The sequence below is a fragment of the Drosophila takahashii genome, chromosome 3R, assembly GCF_030179915.1.
Source record: "Drosophila takahashii strain IR98-3 E-12201 chromosome 3R, DtakHiC1v2, whole genome shotgun sequence".
Classification (NCBI taxonomy): Eukaryota; Metazoa; Arthropoda; class Insecta; order Diptera; family Drosophilidae; genus Drosophila; species Drosophila takahashii.
Window position 1 is genome coordinate 26188465 of NC_091681.1, and position 18845 is coordinate 26207309.

At 43.0% G+C, this 18845-nt stretch overlaps 2 protein-coding genes across 14 annotated transcripts in view; one reads left to right on the forward strand and one right to left on the reverse strand.

Annotated features, from left to right (window-relative positions):
- Window positions 1–9790, forward strand: part of Irk1 (Inwardly rectifying potassium channel 1) — a 28015-nt gene extending 18225 nt beyond the window's left edge. For 6 of the 9 annotated variants that reach the window (XM_070216778.1, XM_070216777.1, XM_017147546.3 and 3 more), the window contains 3 exons: window positions 7235–7349; window positions 7707–8427; window positions 8486–9790. In XM_070216778.1, the coding sequence (XP_070072879.1) occupies window positions 7235–7349; window positions 7707–8427; window positions 8486–9234 (1585 nt within the window). In that variant the 3' untranslated portion in view covers window positions 9235–9790. Of the gene's footprint in view, window positions 1–2870; window positions 3292–6231; window positions 6616–7234; window positions 7350–7706; window positions 8428–8485 lie in introns of those variants that run through there. The other 3 variants (XM_070216779.1, XM_017147550.3, XM_017147551.3) reach the window with 3 other exon arrangements.
- Window positions 9791–10105: 315 nt separating this feature from the next.
- Window positions 10106–18845, reverse strand: part of cnc (NFE2 like bZIP transcription factor cap-n-collar) — a 43935-nt gene continuing 35195 nt past the window's right edge. For 4 of the 5 annotated variants that reach the window (XM_070216772.1, XM_070216771.1, XM_017147517.3 and 1 more), the window contains 4 exons: window positions 16489–16929; window positions 16337–16424; window positions 12316–13571; window positions 10106–12233 (listed from right to left, as the gene is read on the reverse strand). In XM_070216772.1, the coding sequence (XP_070072873.1) occupies window positions 11862–12233; window positions 12316–13571; window positions 16337–16424; window positions 16489–16929 (2157 nt within the window). In that variant the 3' untranslated portion in view covers window positions 10106–11861. Of the gene's footprint in view, window positions 12234–12315; window positions 13572–15389; window positions 15737–16336; window positions 16425–16488; window positions 16930–18845 lie in introns of those variants that run through there. The other variant, XM_070216774.1, reaches the window with a different exon arrangement.

An 18845-nucleotide genomic window follows, 5' to 3' on the forward strand; every position in this document is an offset into this window, starting at 1 on the left:
TTGCTTATCTGGGGATTTTAAGGTGTTACCGCGAAGAAGGTCAAGGCTTAGGGCTTATGCAAAATCTATTTGATTAAATATTTAATTAAAAAAAATTACCAGCAAAGAGCATAAACTCTTAGCATTGGTAAGCATAATTACTAGAGGCACCAATTGCTTAAACATAAATATCACTTCTTACCACAGATTCAATGGAATTGTATCGTATAAATTTTGAAATTTTTAAAAAAATTCCATTGAACTTATTACTGTTGTGCAGAATGGTTAAACGTTTTTTTAATGTCATTATTACGCAAATACATTTACAAGAAAAATACAAGTAAGCCATTTAGAAAACTCTGCATCTCAGTAAAAGTAAAAGTCGGCAGCCTTGCAATTTATTTCAATGCCATAAATTGGCAATAAATGTTCCACCAATTTTGGAACTTTCAACAATAAAAGCCACTTTCCAGCGCCATAATCTGATGATCGTGTCGCACCTTTTGCGCAGACTGTACACCGGGCATTTTTGGGATGCAGAAAGCGTGTAATCATTAGCTTAACAAGCGGCGCATGCTCATCGTTTCTAGGTTTTTTTATTTTCATTTTTTTTGGCATTTCTTGGGCAACCTTTTTTTGAAAAAAACCTGCTGACAAGACGGCCCGTTTGTCACATGGCCATAATATTTACCCAGTTTATTTCTTGTGTACTCTTCTTGCTATTATTTACAAGTGTGCCGCCGCAGGCCACGATTACGGCAGATAAAAGACATTGCGAATGATAAGGCCCCTCTCCACCGACTGCGCAACCATTAGCACCTGGAATCGAGGTTGTAGCTTCAAGTTGGGCTTGACTTGGGCGCCGGAATTTTTACATATCTCGAGATGTGCCAAATGACTCACTTCAGACACGCTCACCGATCATGACAGACAGGCGATACATCCGAGATACTTTTCCAGTTAATGATGAACATTTCACTCATAACTTAATGTGCAAATATCCGCTGTTTCACATTTTTGCGCTAATATTTATACTGAGACATCTGTTTGGTATTTACTGAGAAAGAGGGAGGAATAAGACGGCTTAATTTCTTTATTTGTACACTAATTGAGATCGCAATTCAAGGTGGAAACTTACTAGACGCCATCGGCGGCAATATCTTAACGAAATGTGGTTGATAAATAGACGTGCTAATTGGTTGCTCAATTTGTTTGCTCTGGTTTACCCAAGACACACGATCGCAGCGTGACTACAAAGCTAATAATATCTCCGCAGGCTCTGAATTTAATGTTTTCGTTTAAGATTTAGCTGGAATAATTCTGCAGATAATGAGGATTATAAACGTTTAGCGATCGGTTGCGAGACACGAGATGGCTTATGGGTTCATCAAATAGGCTTATTGATCAGGGAAATTTTATTTGTGTTATTATTTATAAGCCATTAAAATATTTAAATGATTGTGAGCTAAAACTTTCCAAACTTATGTTGATAAAAACTAGAGACTACCTCCAGAGGTTAAGTCAGTGATTTTTTCGAAAGCCTCTCAAGGTTGGTCCTATCTCAATTCCCAACTAAGTTACTATGATCTTCTCATAAGTTTGTGAAATCTTTTTCTGACTACTTGCTACCCAAAATAACCACGCCGCCTTTGGACTGTCAAACGTTTAGTCATAGTTATCGCCGCCCATATAAGACCGGACATATTTATAAGATTGTATATCTTTACACCGATATCAACACTTGACTACAAATGTGGCGATTACCGGCTCAGATGCGTCACAGCCTTGACGTCACTGGATAATGGTTGATAACAGGGGGCAGTTGTTTTTGGGAAATCTTAGTCGGCTCTGCTTCCCTGTAAGAAATTACTCATGGGTCTTATTGGCTCAGACGGGTTCTTTCCTTCCCTCGGCCAGCAATCTTTTTTTGTCTTGGCTCTTGGTTCTTTTTTTTGGCCAAGATTAGATAGATTACAGTGGGCACTCGAGATAGCAGACCATGGAAATTAACTCCAAGGAGAGCGAACCGTTTTAACCCAAAATTGGTTCATTCAACTTTCGAACGATCTCTATTGGTATTTCCCATGCGGGAAATTCTGGCTATTTTTGAACGAGCAAAGTGCGAGGCGGCGACTGTGGCTATGGCAGCCCGAACCGGTTCATGGGGGATAAGTCAGAGCATATTCTATATGCCGTATATATCTGGCACTGGCGATCTGCGTTTCAAAATTAAATCGAAATCGCCAACTAAGAAAAACAATTCCATACATATAATTGACGCAGAATAACGGAGATAGGGTTCCTGCGTTATAGGTTTTTCTATTCCTATTCCGATTCCAATAAAGCAAATATGTGATCAATTGGTGTTGTGTAAAACTGGGATCCATCAGGTGTGGCATGTGTCAATCGCGGGCAAACACAGTTAATGAGGCAAACAGATAGCCACGTGTGGGTGTCTGTGTGCTCGGGGTATCTGATAAATAGGAACTGGCATTCCAATTGTTTATAGCTACCAGACATACATGCATGTGTAATTAGGTGAAATGAGTAAATGAGGCGGCAGTCCAACGGCAAAAACAACAAGAGGTCGGTCCGCTGTCAGTGAGCGTAGAACATGTATATTGATGAGGGAGGGCGGGTGAGGGGTGGAGGGGGCGGGGGAGCGGGGGAGCGGTACGGGGACTAATATCAACACTGAATTTTGTTTGCAGCGACGAGGGCGAAATTCAATTTGCTCGCCGACAGTTGGCAAAAAGTTGTTCGATCGCGCAGTTCACACACAACCGACACAAAACGTTAACCAAAATAAAAAATAAAAAACTTTGTAAAAATAGAACAAAAGGCGTGAAATTCTACGCGCTTTACAAGTTAATTAACCGGGCTGCCGGCAAAGTGAAAAGTGGCTCAAGTTGAAAGTTTGGCAACCGAGAGCTTAGGAACTCCCTCGAAATGCTGAGATCTCGTTTTTGTGATTTACTGGGCTGTTCGGCACGTCGTCGCCTTCTGCTGAAACATTGTCTGTGCTTTATTTTTATAACAATGACAAACTAGAACAAGAGAAAACGTTTTATCGTGTTTTTTTTTGCCAAAAACAAGCTAAAAAACCAAGAAACACTCACACACACTTCAGTACATTAAATCAATCGCAACCAACAGTATTGCCTTGTTCGCTTGAACAACTCTTGTGATCCCAGAACAATCGATCAAAGGCCCCAAGATGTCTGAGCTGCGTCGCAGTTTCAGTCGACTGTCCATGATCGTCTACCGAGCCACTCATTCCAGCGAACAGTCGTGGCGAGAGGAGCTTCTCAGGTAAATCGCAGGTAGACAAGATCGATCATCGATCGCTGATCAGAAGATCCAAACGAAGATGATCACTTAAGTGCTTAAATGTGTGGTTTATCAAAGTGAGCGTGAAATTTTTGAAACAATAATAACATTATTAGAAAGCTGAAGTGTTCTTGCTAGTTTCTAAAACTGATAAATGGGATAAATTAAAAATTCATCAGTATTATGTTTATGCATATTCGCAATTATTGAAGTAATCAGATAAAACTCCCGCTAACATTTCCTAGCACAATATTCTTTGACAATCCAGTCACGATTCCGGTTCTACAAAGATCGTTTTCTGCAGTCCAAAGATCACTTTCCATAACTTAACGTAGTTTCATAATGGTTTGCGTTTACCTAGTCACCCTTGAAGGTTATTTAAACAGCTGAACTCGCTGCGATCTGAGTACTGTACATAAAAACATGTGTACAACTGTACATAAATACATATTGTACAGATCTATACTATATATGCATCTGCGCACTGCGACTTATAATGTTTAATCGAACGCGGCATAAATATTTGCCTGAAAGGTAAATGGAAATTTGCTCTTTGGCGATACAGCAACCTCTGCTGATATATGCACACAATATCCATTCTATATATAAAGCTTTCTGATCAAAGTTTATATAAAAGCCAAGAAAGGATGTTTTGTTCTCCTCCAATCTTTTGTGTTTCTTTTTCTTTAAAACGAACTGTTCACGATTTCGCTGAGTGGCCAAGTGGCCTGTTGACAACTTTTGGCTTATATATGCAGATTCATAATTATTCTTCCCACTTTTGCCATTTTAATTTTAATTTTGGCAATGCACAAGAAATGAGGAAACATGCAGGTACATTACGTTTTGTAAAGGTGACTCGATGGGTAAATAAATGTATTTACCTTATCGTAACGAGGAGTATTAAGAGGATTACATGGAAACATTGAATCACTGCTGTTTAAGGTTGATGGGGGGGTTCCGGAATTAGTTTGAATTCAAGTCGCCATTCGATTGCGAAACGTACTGTACATTTGTCTGGCTGTCTCAGCTTGATTTATGGACAGCAATTGCAGCACGTTGTCTACAAATACTATATAAATACGTATGGGGTGCCATAAAGTACTCCCCAGAATGCATTTCCTCTGGGCCATAAGAAATAGATCCAAGCCAGATCAATGACGTCAATAGCTGTTGCTATACGAACCAAACCGATCGGTTCTGATTATGATCATGACCATGGTCAACTTATTTGCACCTTCGATATATAGATTTGCAATACCAGATGGCCCAATTGCATTAGCCCGTTAAACAACTTGTTGGCCATTAGCCAGACGATTGAGATACTACTTTGAAATACTAGTGAATTAAATGAAAGGGGCATCACCTCCAGCCCTCCACCTGCTGCCGAGTTCATCTTGTCCAAGGTTAGTTCTGTTTTGCCGTTTTGTTTTCAATTACCTCGATTATCTCACAGGCTGAGCTCTAATTGCAGGCCATAACCCAAGGACCGCTTATCTGGCCTCTGGTCGTTAGATAACCCCCAAAATGTAATAAAACAATGCTAGCTGCCGTTTTCTCACTCACTTCCCTATCTGTGGAAATCTAAAAACAATCAGCTGATATCATGCCAGTTGGGAGTTGAGTTGACGCATTAGTTCATATGTGTCGCCTGTTCCATTGAACTTGTTTTACTTCGCCCCTTCGGCGCCAACCGGTTTTTCCCCCAGATATTGCATTTGGCAAACCAAAATAAAAAAAATACAATAACAAAATCACAAAAACGATTATAAACAATAACAATAACAATGAGGCACTCTGTGTGAGCCGGTTTATTTGCATGAGCCAAACATCAGATTTAAACTAATGAACTCTAATGGCTCTGTTCTCGCCCGGAGTTTTCTACGAATTTTGATTGAGTCTCATCTGGGAGGTATCATTGTTCTGGGAATTTCTCTCACATTTATGTTTTATCGATTTGATTTATTTTTAATGAGGTTGTACATGTACATGTTGTATCACTCATTCCGGTGACGCATTCTGATAATTTCATTACCCCTTTTCGTGAATTTTACAATGCTATAAATTTGATTGATTTCTTTAAAACAATCTTTCTGCTTATCTGTTCAAGTTTAATTGCGCTGGCTAATGTTTTGCAGATTACTCTAACTCATAACAACTCTTAAACAAAGAGTATATTTTTATTTAAATGACACATTTAAAATTTATTGGAAAACAAAATCTTAAATCTTAATAATCAGCAATTGTGATAACTGTAATGATTCAGGTAGATGTGTTATCAAAACAGTGGAAAAATATTAGTTACCTTTAGTATTGCTCATAATTTGGTAAACAACTTTTGTCACTATTTTAATGTTTTAAATATTAGATCATTGTACGACTTTTATAATAGAAACGATGTTTTCCTAATTGATAAATACCTTATAAATTTAACATTCGTATTTCTATAAAAATCAGAAATAACCCAAAAAATCGAATGGGCATGATCGATATCGTACAAATTACCATTCCGAATCCATTCGTCTCAACCTACTCAATTAGTTTCCTATTCCACCATGCCATTAGCTCCTCCTTATCGACACCTCTACCCCTTGAATTTACTGGACTTCACCTCTTCCGAACTACTCAAGCTTCACTTGGAACAATTGATAATTATAATCGCTTTAAAGCTCAGTTCCCCAATGCGTGTGGGGACTTTTGCATACATTCTAGCGGATTTCAGTGCACAAAGCAGAGCGGGCTGATAAAGCGTGTAAATGAAACGAATACGAAATATAAACGAACATGTAAATATCAATGTAAGGCAAAGTGAAACGAAAACTGCAAAAGTCAGCTGCTTGGGGAAGAGCGCCTACAGTTAGCGATTAATACAGTTACTGTCGATCCAGAGAACGGCTTTCGAAGACGAAAACGGTCTTCTCTCAGTACTAATTCGACTACGGTCCCTTAATAAGCTTTCCCTTGGTGTTCTAGTGGATCCCTGGTACTCGTAGTATCAGCAATTAATAATCTAAGAGTGCTCTGTAAAGTGATCTCAGTGATCTCTTGGATTCGTAGTATCAGCAATTAATACAACCCAGACATTCCATGGTGATACCTGTGATATTGTAGTGTCAAAAACTAATTATCGTTGGTTTAAAAAACTCCCAAAACTTTCCAGGGTATTCAAAGTGATCCAGGTGGAGGCGCAACCCTGGAACCCGAAATATCATCAATTGATAATCGCCAAGTGCTCAACATGCTGTTCTTTATCGGCCTGGTGTTTGTAGTGTGCTTTTCGAGCATTTTGCTCCAAGCTATGATTTGGTAAATTAATCAGATACTCGCATAGCCGATAGCTACATATTGGTATTATCGGTGAGAATGGCGGAGACAAACGTCAGTGGTTTTGTGTCTTGTGACTTCCTGTTGTTGCCATCCTTTATCACTCCGAACAAAGGCCGGCTGAAATCGGCATATGGACATAAATATGTGTGCATTGTGCTCGGTTCAGTTCTTCTTCTTATCGATATAGTGGGTGTGTTTTAAAGTTAAACCATCCAAGGTTGAGAAAGTATTTTTAAGTTTTGGACCTTATAAAAATAGCTCTTGATAAATAGTTTTCCTTGCGATTTATTTGTGGGCGTATAAAAGAACTACTTTATATTAATCCAATTGCAGTTGTAAGCTTATTATATGATAAGGAAATGTTCTTTAGACACATAACAGCTTTACAAACAAGAAAGTTCTTATCGAAAATGCAAATAGACTAGTCAAATATAGCTTTTGTGAGCACCTCGAAGGTTGTGTAAATCCGTCCGCAATAGATAAGAGCCGCACTGCAGTTGAAAGCGAAATCCGCAATCGAACTCTTACCCAATCCTAAACGCCCTATTTATGTGCCATATTAATGTGCCAATCTATATCCTCTTGTTCCGTCTTTCAGGTACCGGCAGACACGCTTCAGTTCGCGGCGTGTGCGAAAACGTGTGGTCTTCAAGCACGGCGAGTGCAACGTTGTGCAGGGAAATGTGGCCAAAAGACGGCGTCGTTATCTGCAGGTGAGAGGTGGGCGGTGGGAGTTACGAGGCGTGGCAGTGCGTGGCTATATCTAGTCGACGGCCCACTTGTGTTCGATTCGCGTGTTATATTTAGCCGCCTCTCGCGGGTTTGCATAACGCTAGCCGCAAAACTTTGGCGGCAATTATGTAAATTGATTTGTGCTTCTCACGCGGAATTCCATAATTCGATCTACTCTAGACTGAAATATAAAGAAGCTAAAAATATTTTATAAAAATTCAAAATTAGTTTTTCGTAACTTGGATACCATTATTGGAATAGTAAAATAAAAAATCTTATTGAATTAAATGGTTTATTTCTTATATACCCTTACTGACTTCATATGTTTTCCCTTCCAGGACATTTTCACCACACTGGTTGACGCTCAGTGGCGCTGGACGCTGCTCGTCTTCGCCGCCAGCTTCGTTTTCTCGTGGGCCTTCTTCGGCTTCATCTGGTGGATCATCGCCTACGCGCACAATGACCTGGAGTACACCATCCTCAAGAATCAGTCGCCCGATCTGGTGGCCAACATGACGCACACGGTCTGCGTAACGCAGGTGTCCAACATGATGTCCGCCTTCCTGTACTCCGTGGAAACCCAGACGACGATCGGCTACGGTAATCGCTATGTGACGGAGGAATGCCCGGAGGCGATATTCACCATGTGCATCCAGTGCATCACGGGCGTCTTCATCCAGGCCTTTATGGTGGGCATTGTGTTTGCCAAGCTGTCGCGCCCCAAGAAGCGTGCCCAGACGCTGCTCTTCTCCCGCAATGCTGTGATTTGCCACAGGGATGGAGTTCCGTGCCTGATGTTCCGAGTGGGAGACATGCGCAAGTCTCACATCATCGAGGCCCATGTGCGGGCCCAGATAATCCGGAAGAAGGTGACGAAGGAGGGCGAGGTGCTGCCCTTCTATCAGCAGGAGTTGCACATAGGCGCCGATGGTGGCGAGGATCGGCTGATGTTCATCTGGCCCACGACCATTGTGCACAAGATCGACAGGAACAGTCCGCTGTACATGCTCTCCGCCTCGGATATGCTGAAGGAGCGCTTCGAAGTGGTTGTTATGCTGGGTGAGTTTTACTTCAGTCTTTTTCCAAAGATGTATACTTATGACTTTTGCTTTTCCAGAGGGTGTCATCGAGTCCACGGGCATGACCACGCAGGCCAGGAGCAGCTACCTGCCCTCGGAGGTGCTGTGGGGCCATCGCTTCGTGAATGTGGTGTCCTTCCGCAAGGAGACCGGCGAGTACGAGGTGGACTACACGCTGTTCAACAACACCTACGACGTGGACACGCCGCTGTGCAGCGCCAAGCAGCTGGACGAGCTCAAGTCGGAGTACACGAAGAGCGCCAAGAGCTGTCCCGGCCTGGGTGTGAATCCCTCCTTCGCGGATCGCACACTCTCGGCCAGCCTGTTCCAGCGGATCGCCTCCGCCGCCTCGGTGGATCACCTGGATCCGGCGAGCGATGAGTCGCTGGACTCGGGCCGCCTGCAGATACGCTCCCATTCCATTCCGAACGGCGTGCTGGCCAGCGAGCTGGAGCCGCTGAACAACAACAAGCACGGCGCTTCGTTCACCATGGGCGGTCTGACCATCACGACGACGGCGCCCAGCATCCCCAACCTATCCAGTATTAACGAAAAGACCAACTCCGGCAATTCCATTAACAGCAGCAACTACAGCAATAACAACAGCCTGAGCACGCTGACCGGAGGAGGAGGAGGAGGAAGCGCTGCCAGCGGACCCGGCGGAGGCATCACCATTGTGGCTGGATCCGGGAACAATGGCGGCGGAGGAGGCGGCGGCAGGCACAAATCTAATCCCCGTCGTCTGAGCATCAAGCAGGATCAGCTGCCCATCGATTCCATTTGTTGATATTATTAATTGAGAGGCATCCCTGCCCTGGCCGTCAGTTAAGAACCTGATGTTGTATTCTAGTTAAGCATAGGCTCCCAACTATAATTCTAACTCAAACTAGGCTAAGCGAGATTCCATTGAGAGCTCATCTGTCATAGCCATAGAGCTGCTGCAGCTGTGAACACCCCTCAAAAATCCCCCCTTTTTCCTGCTGAAGTGGAGGCAATCTGATTGTCGACCACCCACCACTAACCCTGAAACGATTGTATATGTGTATATGCTAAGCTGATGAATGATCCACGTTGTTAGCTTTACTTGTATTGAATTTACTATAGTTAAGTTACAAATTGATATTAACGCAAAGTAAGATGTGAGACCCGGAAACCAAAATGCTGCAACTTAGACCACTAGAGAAATGTTTAAACAGCTCACTGAACATGTATATGAATATGAAATTTATGCGAGGACGCAACGGAATTGTGAATTCCCTTTTACCCGATAATTTCTAAATATTACTCACTTCCATTGAGATAGAAAATGTAAATTGTAATCAATAAAACTGTTTCAAAAACAAGAGCTTCAATTATCATAATGAGTGGACAATAAAATTGTATGAGTATGTGAGTGATTGATTGATGAATTTTATTTTTAAGCGTCGCCCAGATTGTGAAAATTAAAGACGGAGAATATACCTTAAGATGAAAAGAAGAAAAACCAACTGATGGTGTTTTATTTGGTCTTTTCAGGTTTTAGAGAGATAGAGATGGAGATATGCAAGCAGCAAAACGGTGGGCGCCACCTAGCACCGATCACATTACGTGCCACGAATATAAAAAGATTAGAGAAATTTGACCTCCCAGTAGAGCCAATAAAAAACATAGTCAGTTGATTTATTTTTGTAGTGGTTTTTCTTTAATTTTGACGTTTTCTTTGTTTAGCTGAGGGAAAGTTTATCATTTTTAAAGCATACAAATTTCTCATATGAAACATACACAAATATATAGCGACATACAAGTACAGGGGATTGGTCAAAGAGTGCCGAGAGATCCTTGCAAGCTTCTTAAAGCCATTCCAGGACTCCAACGAAACACTCTTTTAATCAAAATTTATGTTAATAGAATATGCGAAGGTTTTCTTTTAATGTATTTTATATGTCCGTAGGCGTAGTAGTACAATAGTAGGTAATTAGTTCAATTTAAATTTACAACAAATAATTTCTTTTATTGAAGTTGCGCATTTTTATTGGATTTCGTAGGTTTCGTTTTCGACTTGCAACAATCGACCTCCAATTGTGCGCGAAATTCATTACAACAATTAAAATACATATGCCTATATTAACAATAGATTTTTGTTTCGTTTTCGCATCGGATCTGTTTAAGTTGATATCGTATCTGTATCTGCATTATCATTACGCATAGCTGTAGCTTAGTTTAAAGTTAAACTCTTTATGCTGTAGGACATGTTTAAGAATATTAAATATTAATATCTCTTAATCTCTTATTTACTAAGCCGTTACCAGGACAGTTAAAGGGCCGCCCTAGCCAGAGCAATTCTTTTTGTTTAGATTTTGTTTCCGTTTCTTTCGTTTTTTTTTTTAGTTTTTTCTTTAGTTTCTTTTGCGGTGTGCTAGCACACTCTTAGTTGCTGTAGCCTAGCGCTAGTTGGTTAAATGTTAGCTAAGTTTAAATTATGTATTTACAGATGCTAAGTGCTAGCTCGAAGTGATACGCTATTTTGTGTTATTTGTTGTGTATGGGATTTTGATAAATGCCTCTTATGAATTTAGAACGATTTACAAATATGTACCTCTGTGGTAGATCTCTCACTAGATGATAGCTTACGACTAAGTGTCTTACTAATTCATGAAATGTCCAGCAATATTTTCCAACCTTTACAATCGATTTGTGTGTGTGTTTGTGTGCCTATTATCTATTTTATACATTTTCTCTCTATCCATCTATGTGTTTTCATATTTTACAAGCTAGTATTATAGAGATGTAAACGGTTTCACCATCAAATATTGTTGGACGACGCGTTGATAAGTAACGAGTAATGAGGGGATTTGTTTGTGAATGTGAGTTATTTTCTGATTTACAAATTCAATTCAAGCATATTTGATTACATTCGTTTCGGTTTTGTTTACGTTTCTTTCTGTGCATTTGTCTGTCAGCTTGCGTTTTGCGGGCTCCAAGAATTCATAGTTGAAGAACTGATTTATCACAAGTATGGTTTTTAGTAATTGCAATTAAGTAAAAGGCTTCGCATGCGCTCTCCGGAAGGGGTAACAACTTGCAAGACGAACTCTGGACGAGTTCAAATAATTAATTAATTAAAAAATAAATAACAATCATGCTGACTAAATGAGTAAACCATAAATGGGAGGATTGGTGCGATGAATGAGGCAGCTCCAATGGGCCGACAGCAGCAGGTGCATCAAATGTTGCCAGCAACACGTGGCAGCTAATAGTTCAGTAAAAGAATAACCAAGTCGCCGCTCAGTAGTACAGGTAACTGTTGTTCAACATGTCGTAGCGGTAATCGAACTGTTGCTGCTGCTGCTGTTGCTGCTGCTCGGATCGATGCTGCTGCTCGCGCTGGAAGCTAGTGAACCAACTCTTAGTTGCGGCAATTCGCAACAGGTACTTTCATTCCTTGCGGTGTTGCTGCTGCTGCTGACCTCCCGGCTGCTGTTGCTGCGACTGCAGAAGATGCTGTTGCTGCTGTTGCAGGTGGGGCGGCAACCTCGACTGCTGTTGCTGCTGCTGCTGCGACATGCCACTGCCCACATGTTGCGCCTGCATTCCGTGCTGGCTGTGATGGCCATGCATGGGCGCCTGCGGGGGCACATGGCCATTCAGACTTCCTGCTCCAGCCGACGCAACTGCGTTGGAGGCAGCCGTGGCCGTGCTGTTGCCCTCGGACTTTTCACGGGGCAGCAAATAAACGGAGCCATCGGCAGCCTGCTGCAGACTGTAGTCCGCCGGCGAGCAGGGATTGCCCTCGGGATCCCGCAGATACTGCAAAATAAAGATATTATTAGTTTATGATCTGACATATAAATATATTTAAAATAATGGAATATTAATATCTTGCACCCACCTGGAAGACATGACGATGCAGCATTGCAAACTTGTTCGAGATGCGCTTCCGCTCGCCCTCCAAATGATCGCGGTCCTGATTGAGCTGCGTTTTGCGCTTGACCACCGCGTTAACCTCGTCCTCGAGGGTCAGAATCTGGTCCAGCTTGCGTTTGCGACAATTCTGGGCAGCCACCTTGTTCTTTCCACGGCGGCGAATGTCGCGGATCAGCGACAACTGATTCTCGCTTAGGTCGTACTTAGACAATCGCTCGTTGAACTCGTCCATGGGCAGATTGATAATGTCCTGCACTGAAATCGGGATGTTCAGCGATCGAGCACGCTTCTCATCGCGTGTCAGATGCTCGTCCTCCAGGCTGCTGCTACTTCCACCGGCACTGCTACTGCTGCCGCCGGCACTCGTTCCCTTCGAAGCTGTCTTAGTGGCCACCAGGGGCTTCTTATCGCGAGCCTGGGGTCTGGGCAGCGAGCCACTTCCCTGGGGCAGCGAGTAGGTGTGATTTAGTTGCACCAAATCCTGCGAAGTCCTCGGCGATGGTCGTACTGTATAGTCCCCGGAAAAGCTACTTCCGCTGGCTCCCATGCCGTAGGCCTGGTGATGATGGTAGTCTTTAGTTAGAGCGGGTCCCATCGCTCCTGGCTCGCTGATGCCACCGCTGGCCATTCCCGACGAGGCGTAGCCAGCATCGTACTCGTACTTGATGCTTTGCGATTGGGCTGCAGTAGCAGTTGTTGGGGGAACTGTGGGTGGCAGGGCCGACGGGGTCTGCTTATGGGGATCCCTCTTGCCGTACAGCTGATGCTTCTTTTGCGCCACCGGCGGCTGACGCGTGGCGGTGCTCAGCCGCGAATTGTTGTTGTAGCTAAAGTCGTAGGGGCCGCCGTACTTGCCCTGATGATAGTCCTGGGCGGAGTCACTGCCCTCGCCCCACTCGCCGTCGGAAAGGGACGGCACTCGCTCCGAACCCATCGAACTGACAGCACTGTCGCTGGACGCGTCCAGGCGATCCGCACCGCCTTGTGCTCCTGCACCGCCGCTGGCCAGTAGATCGGCGGTCATGCCCGCTGCTCCAGTGCCCACAGCCGAGCCACTCATTGGGCCCACGCCGCCAGCTGCTCCGTTGGCCTGGTTACCGTGCGGATTTCCCGCCCCGAGTTGAGCCGAGCTGCCGGAGCCGTTGCTGACATGTCCACTGCTGGGCAAGCCCAGAACCGAGGAGTTGTTGCTGGTGCTGTTGTCCACCATGCGACAAAAGCCTGCAAGAAGAGTGGGAGAAAGTGCATTTAGTATAGTTTAATAAATAAAAGAATAATTCTATTACGCTATCTTTTTAACAAGTAGCTAAGCAAAATCCCGTCAAGTACGAAATAATCTTTGTAAACTCATTAGCGAATAAAAAATACCCCCTCCTAACTTAACAAGTGTTCAATTGTGCTATCGGCTTATTGGTATTATCGCACGAATGGAAAATTCATACCACTAAGCACTAAATTTGATGATGTATTGCAATATAAGACTAATCTACTCTCGCAACTAATCAAAAACGAACTAGTTCTCCAACGGGTGCTGCTAATTTTTTGGCTGACCCACTTCACGTAGACGGGGTTTATTAGAGATTCGTCGTCCTTATCGCGAGGCACGTCTTGAATCACTCGCAGCTTCGATTATTCAGCACAAATTTACGACTAGCATTCCGCTGGACGTTCGAAACGAGGAGAAGTACTAAAAAACTGTGCAGTCATTTTCCATATTTCACTGGCACTTATCTTATCGGGCGATAAGGAATTGTGAGTGTGCGAGGAGCAGCTCGTGTGCGTCTCCCACTTTTTCCGCTGTTTCGCAAATACCTGACCACATTTCCACATCTTTCTGGGCCTCTGCGATGATAAGAAGGAGTCAGATCTGCTCGCTATATCTAATCACAGTGCGCAGGGAGATTAAAAACCGAAACGACACGCCCAAGGGGCATATTTTTGGGGTCTCATCAAAAGCACATAATCTCCATGTGCAATCTCACATTATTGCGCGCCTGCAGTTAATTAGTCAAATCAATTCGTAAGCTGATTGGAGCAAGCTCTCATGTATATATACCCTCTGTGAGCAAGGTCAAAGCTTAAACCATAAACATTGATGACTTGACAAAATGCGATACTTTGTATGAGCACGAAGTGTATATAAGTACGGGGAACGCTCTCTATAATGAAAACTCTCTTAAATAACTAAGCGAATCTGTTATAAATTATTGACTGTATTATTATAAATGAAGATAACATTAATCTTTGCTTTAAATTTTAATTATAAGTACTTTCCTAGTCATCATGAACTGGGATGTGTTGTTATTAGTGACGATAGATAGAAGATTTGATTTTAATTTGAAGATTTAAAGTACGGATTTTAACTCAACTAATTTATGAGTTCCCCATATCGATAGTGCACTGTAACCGCACAGGAGAGTTATCAGCGACGAATTGAACGCAAAGACATAACGGAAACCATAAAGATAACCGTTAAAGCCAGTGACACGTTTCATGATGTGCAGAAAAAAAAGTATGTAAAAATAATACGAAAATCCAAATTGAGATCGTCTTTGTTTCGCTGAAACGTAACCCACTTACGATATACTTTTCGTGCTGAAGAACTCCACACCAACCCCTTAGAATTCGCGGATATTAGCAACTATTCATTTGCCTCTCCTCTATGCTCGTTGAGCTTTTTTTTTTTTAACGTTATTGTTTCGAAAAGCGATGACTCAGCAGTTTAAAAATAGTAAACAGCAAACAGGCGGGCAAATAATAAAAAAAAAACTTGCTGAGCGGGCATTAGGCAGCGGGAGAGAGGGCGGGTGAGAGGGAGCGGTGTATAGAAACCGCTCGAGAGAGAGAACGTTCCGCTGATATCAGAATCAGAAACAGCAACAAAGATCGCCGTGCGGCATGACTAATGAAAAAATTGGTACGCGGTCACAAGTAAAATTTTAGAGGGCTTTCGCTCTTTTTTTGGCAAGGGGGCACCGAAAATAAAACCACCCCCCATCGGATCCAGAGCACTTTATCTATTTCTCTGATCACTCTCACCTGTTGAATTGCTTTCACCGTTTTTGGGATGCTGCTGAAAGGCTAAATCGAATCCACAGAGCGAACTGATGAGTGCATATATTTCAGCTATATTCTACACTGCTGGCAAATGCGTCACTGTTTTATCAAATTGATTATGCTAATTACATTAAGTATACGGCACGTTGCGCGCTGTGATATTTTTCTATATACGTATGGATGGTACATATAAGTATATTTTTTAATGGTCTTTCGAGTCGCGTCGGTTCTAATATTTACTTTACTATCGTATTCGATTGTTCGTGTTCGACTGATTTGCCTTTGCCTCGCGCTCTGTTCTTTTCGCTTTGCTTTTCGCCCTGCCTCTTGAGTGAGTGGTTTTGTTATTTTTGCTTTTTTTTTTTTGTCGCCCCAAGTGAGTGGCAATCGCGAAACCTGAGCGCCCTCTCTCTCCTACCCCCGATCAGTCAGCCAAACTCTGAACTAATTGTACGAATTTTGTATGCTAATCGCGCAAGAACGATAAACAGTAAAAAAGCTCGCCAGGTGAGTGGAATGAGTGCTCGAGTGACTATTTTCTGTCGCTGCTTGCGCACGCGCTTTTTTCGCTCTGTTCTGAGTCGTTCAGGGCTCTGAGTCAAAGCTCTCGGGTTGAGTGGCTATAGCAATAGTGGGTGGAGAGTCCGCCGACGATGCGCATTCCACTTAACGGATCCAAAGCTTATTATTAATTTAACAGAACTTTTGGGCAAACGGAAAGCTCGGCACTGAGAAAAATTAATCGTAAGTTGAGTTTTTACTAAATTTAATAAATGTTTCTACAGAATTTCTTTGTAAAAAGCTAACCAATGTCTAAAATATTTTTGTATAACTTAATTTAAAAAAATGTTGTTTAAAAAGTTAGTAAATCCTAGCAAAGGCTAACCTATCTTGGCTTAAAATAAAAATTTAAAATCACAAGAACTTACTCTCATTCATGTCCATCAAGTGCAGATCCTCGTCGGTGAAAATGGAGTTGATGAAGCCATCCGTCTGGTTAATGTCGGAAGAAGTGTTCTAGATTATGATAAGAAAAGCGTTATAAAAGGCTGAAATGCTAGTTAAAGTCTAAACTACTCACCCCGTAGTACATAAGGTCGTGCTCCACCTTGTAGGCGGCGGCAGCAGCGGCTGCCCCATCGGCCTCGTGGCTGGAATTGGTCAGATGCATGCTCGAGCTGACTGCCGAGCCAAGATTGTGACCATAGTGGGGCTGGCCGGTGGGGCAGATGTCGCCCAAGGCCGCGTTCGGGTGGTGCAACATGGCCGCGTGGTGCGGTGGCGGCGGTGGTGGTGGCTGCAGGGGAGCAGCGGCGCCACTGCCATACTGGCCATGCTGGCCAGGAGCGGGACCAGCAGCTCCGTTCGAGGGACTCGCCTGGTAGGAGTAGCCCGGATAGTGGTGCGGATACGGCGACATATCCGAGACGCCGCCCACCATGCTGGGAATCGGACTGAAGTAGGTGGCAAAGTCCTGAAGACGCTCCATCGAAACGCTGCGATTCAGACGCGGCATGCGGCCCTGCAAGTGGAGAAGACAAAGAGACATTGATTAATTCGGCGCTCGTCGCTTAGCCGCGTTGATGTATTAACAAGGTGAGAAGGGTTCGGAATTACGAAACTTATAACTCAATAACCGATCAATCATCCGCCGGGGGAATTCTCTAGAAACGCGGCCAGACAATAAACCGAATTCAAATTGCGCTACAAGTAACAATCTCCTGGCTGTCAGAGTCTCAGACTCAAAACTCCGACTTCCACTTCGACTTGGAATCTCTGTGTAAGCCAAAAAACGTGCACAATGTATCGGTCTGGCGATTTGACTGCCAGATCGATCAATGTGGAATTGAAATGAAATTCGTATCTTTCAAATTGACAAGTGCTCGGGGTTCGCAGCTCAGCCAGTGGTCTTGGCCAGTTTTATTTTCGTTTTTATTTCTGTTTTCCTAAGACTCCTCTGTAAGCTGGGCTCTGTAAGTCTTGGCATCTGGGGCTGACGGATGGCCGGGGATCGTGAGACGACTACTACGCCTTCATTAGGCCGCCTTTTGTTATTGTTAATTACCGGTGGGTTTATTTATTTATTCAACTAATTCCGCGCCCAGAGCGTGGGCGAATGGCAGAGGTATTATATTACTCCTTCCCCCCGAAAGGCACTACTCACACTCCAATAATAATATTCCTCGAACTGCGCGATCCTTTATCGATTCCTTTGCGGCACCAATTTGTTTTTAATGCTAAATGTGCAATTAAGATCTTTCAGAGATGAGATCCAAACCACCTATATCTGAATGCGGCTGACGTTGACGCTGATGCTGATGCACTTTGACACTGACATTGCCGATACGGATCGAAGGCGAGAGAAAGAAACGAAAATTCCGACAAAAGAATTCTGGATTCTGGATCCCGGATCGAACTCCTTGCGCGTTGACGTTGAGTTGTCGTTTGACCAGCACCAACTGACTGACTGACGGAATGACAGTAGCCAAGGCGACTCACACAGATACTCGGAGATGGATGCACTGCCGATGGTGTGAGTGCGGGCTGAACAAACAACCTGTATCTCGCCATGCGCATGTGTATCTAATGAATGCCTCAACACGCTCCTGAACGCAAACAGGTAAGACCAAACCGGCAGGTAGGAGCCATCGACGAGCATTGGGCGTTCACTTCGGCCAGTTGCAGTCGCTCTGTATCTGTATCTGCAGCGCTATATCTTTGTATCTGTGAGTGCGCAACGCGCATGTGTAATTTGAATTGTCACTGTCTTGTCATTAACTTCTGGTGTTGGCCATTGTTTGTTACGCTTCACACGCAAACAAATCCAACCGCCAACTTAGACACGGTAGCCGATCTCCTTGCACACATGTATCGATCTGGAGATTTTCTAGGGGGTTTTGTGTGCCCGAGAATCTATTCTTTGGAACCTTTAATTCAACCTCAACCGTTACAGAGATGGAGAAATGGTAGGAAGGTGCATTAGATTGCATATTTTATAGGGGAATTACTATCATTTAAGAGTATTTCATTATTACCGATCCCATTAACGGTTGTCATGTAGGTTCCGCTAGATTAAGGTTTTAATCGAAGCTAGCTTTTAAAATATCAACTTCTAATTCCTTTAAGTGTTCTAATACCTATTCATAAATAACTATTTTTTTAATTAACCATAGACTACCTCAAAGCGCATTGATCATTTGTATACCAAACATGTAGCAAATGTGTTAGCAATTAATTTCATGGAAGGCAATTCTTCAACAAACAATGTATGAAATCTATTTTTACATGAACTTGAATTTAGGGGAATCCAAAACAAACAGCTACAAGTGCATTTAGTACGAAAAATATATTTTTAATTCAACGACTTGAAGCTTTCCCAAAATCGTTGTTTAATCTCCAAAACAAGCACATTATTTTCGATATTTGCTGAACATATTT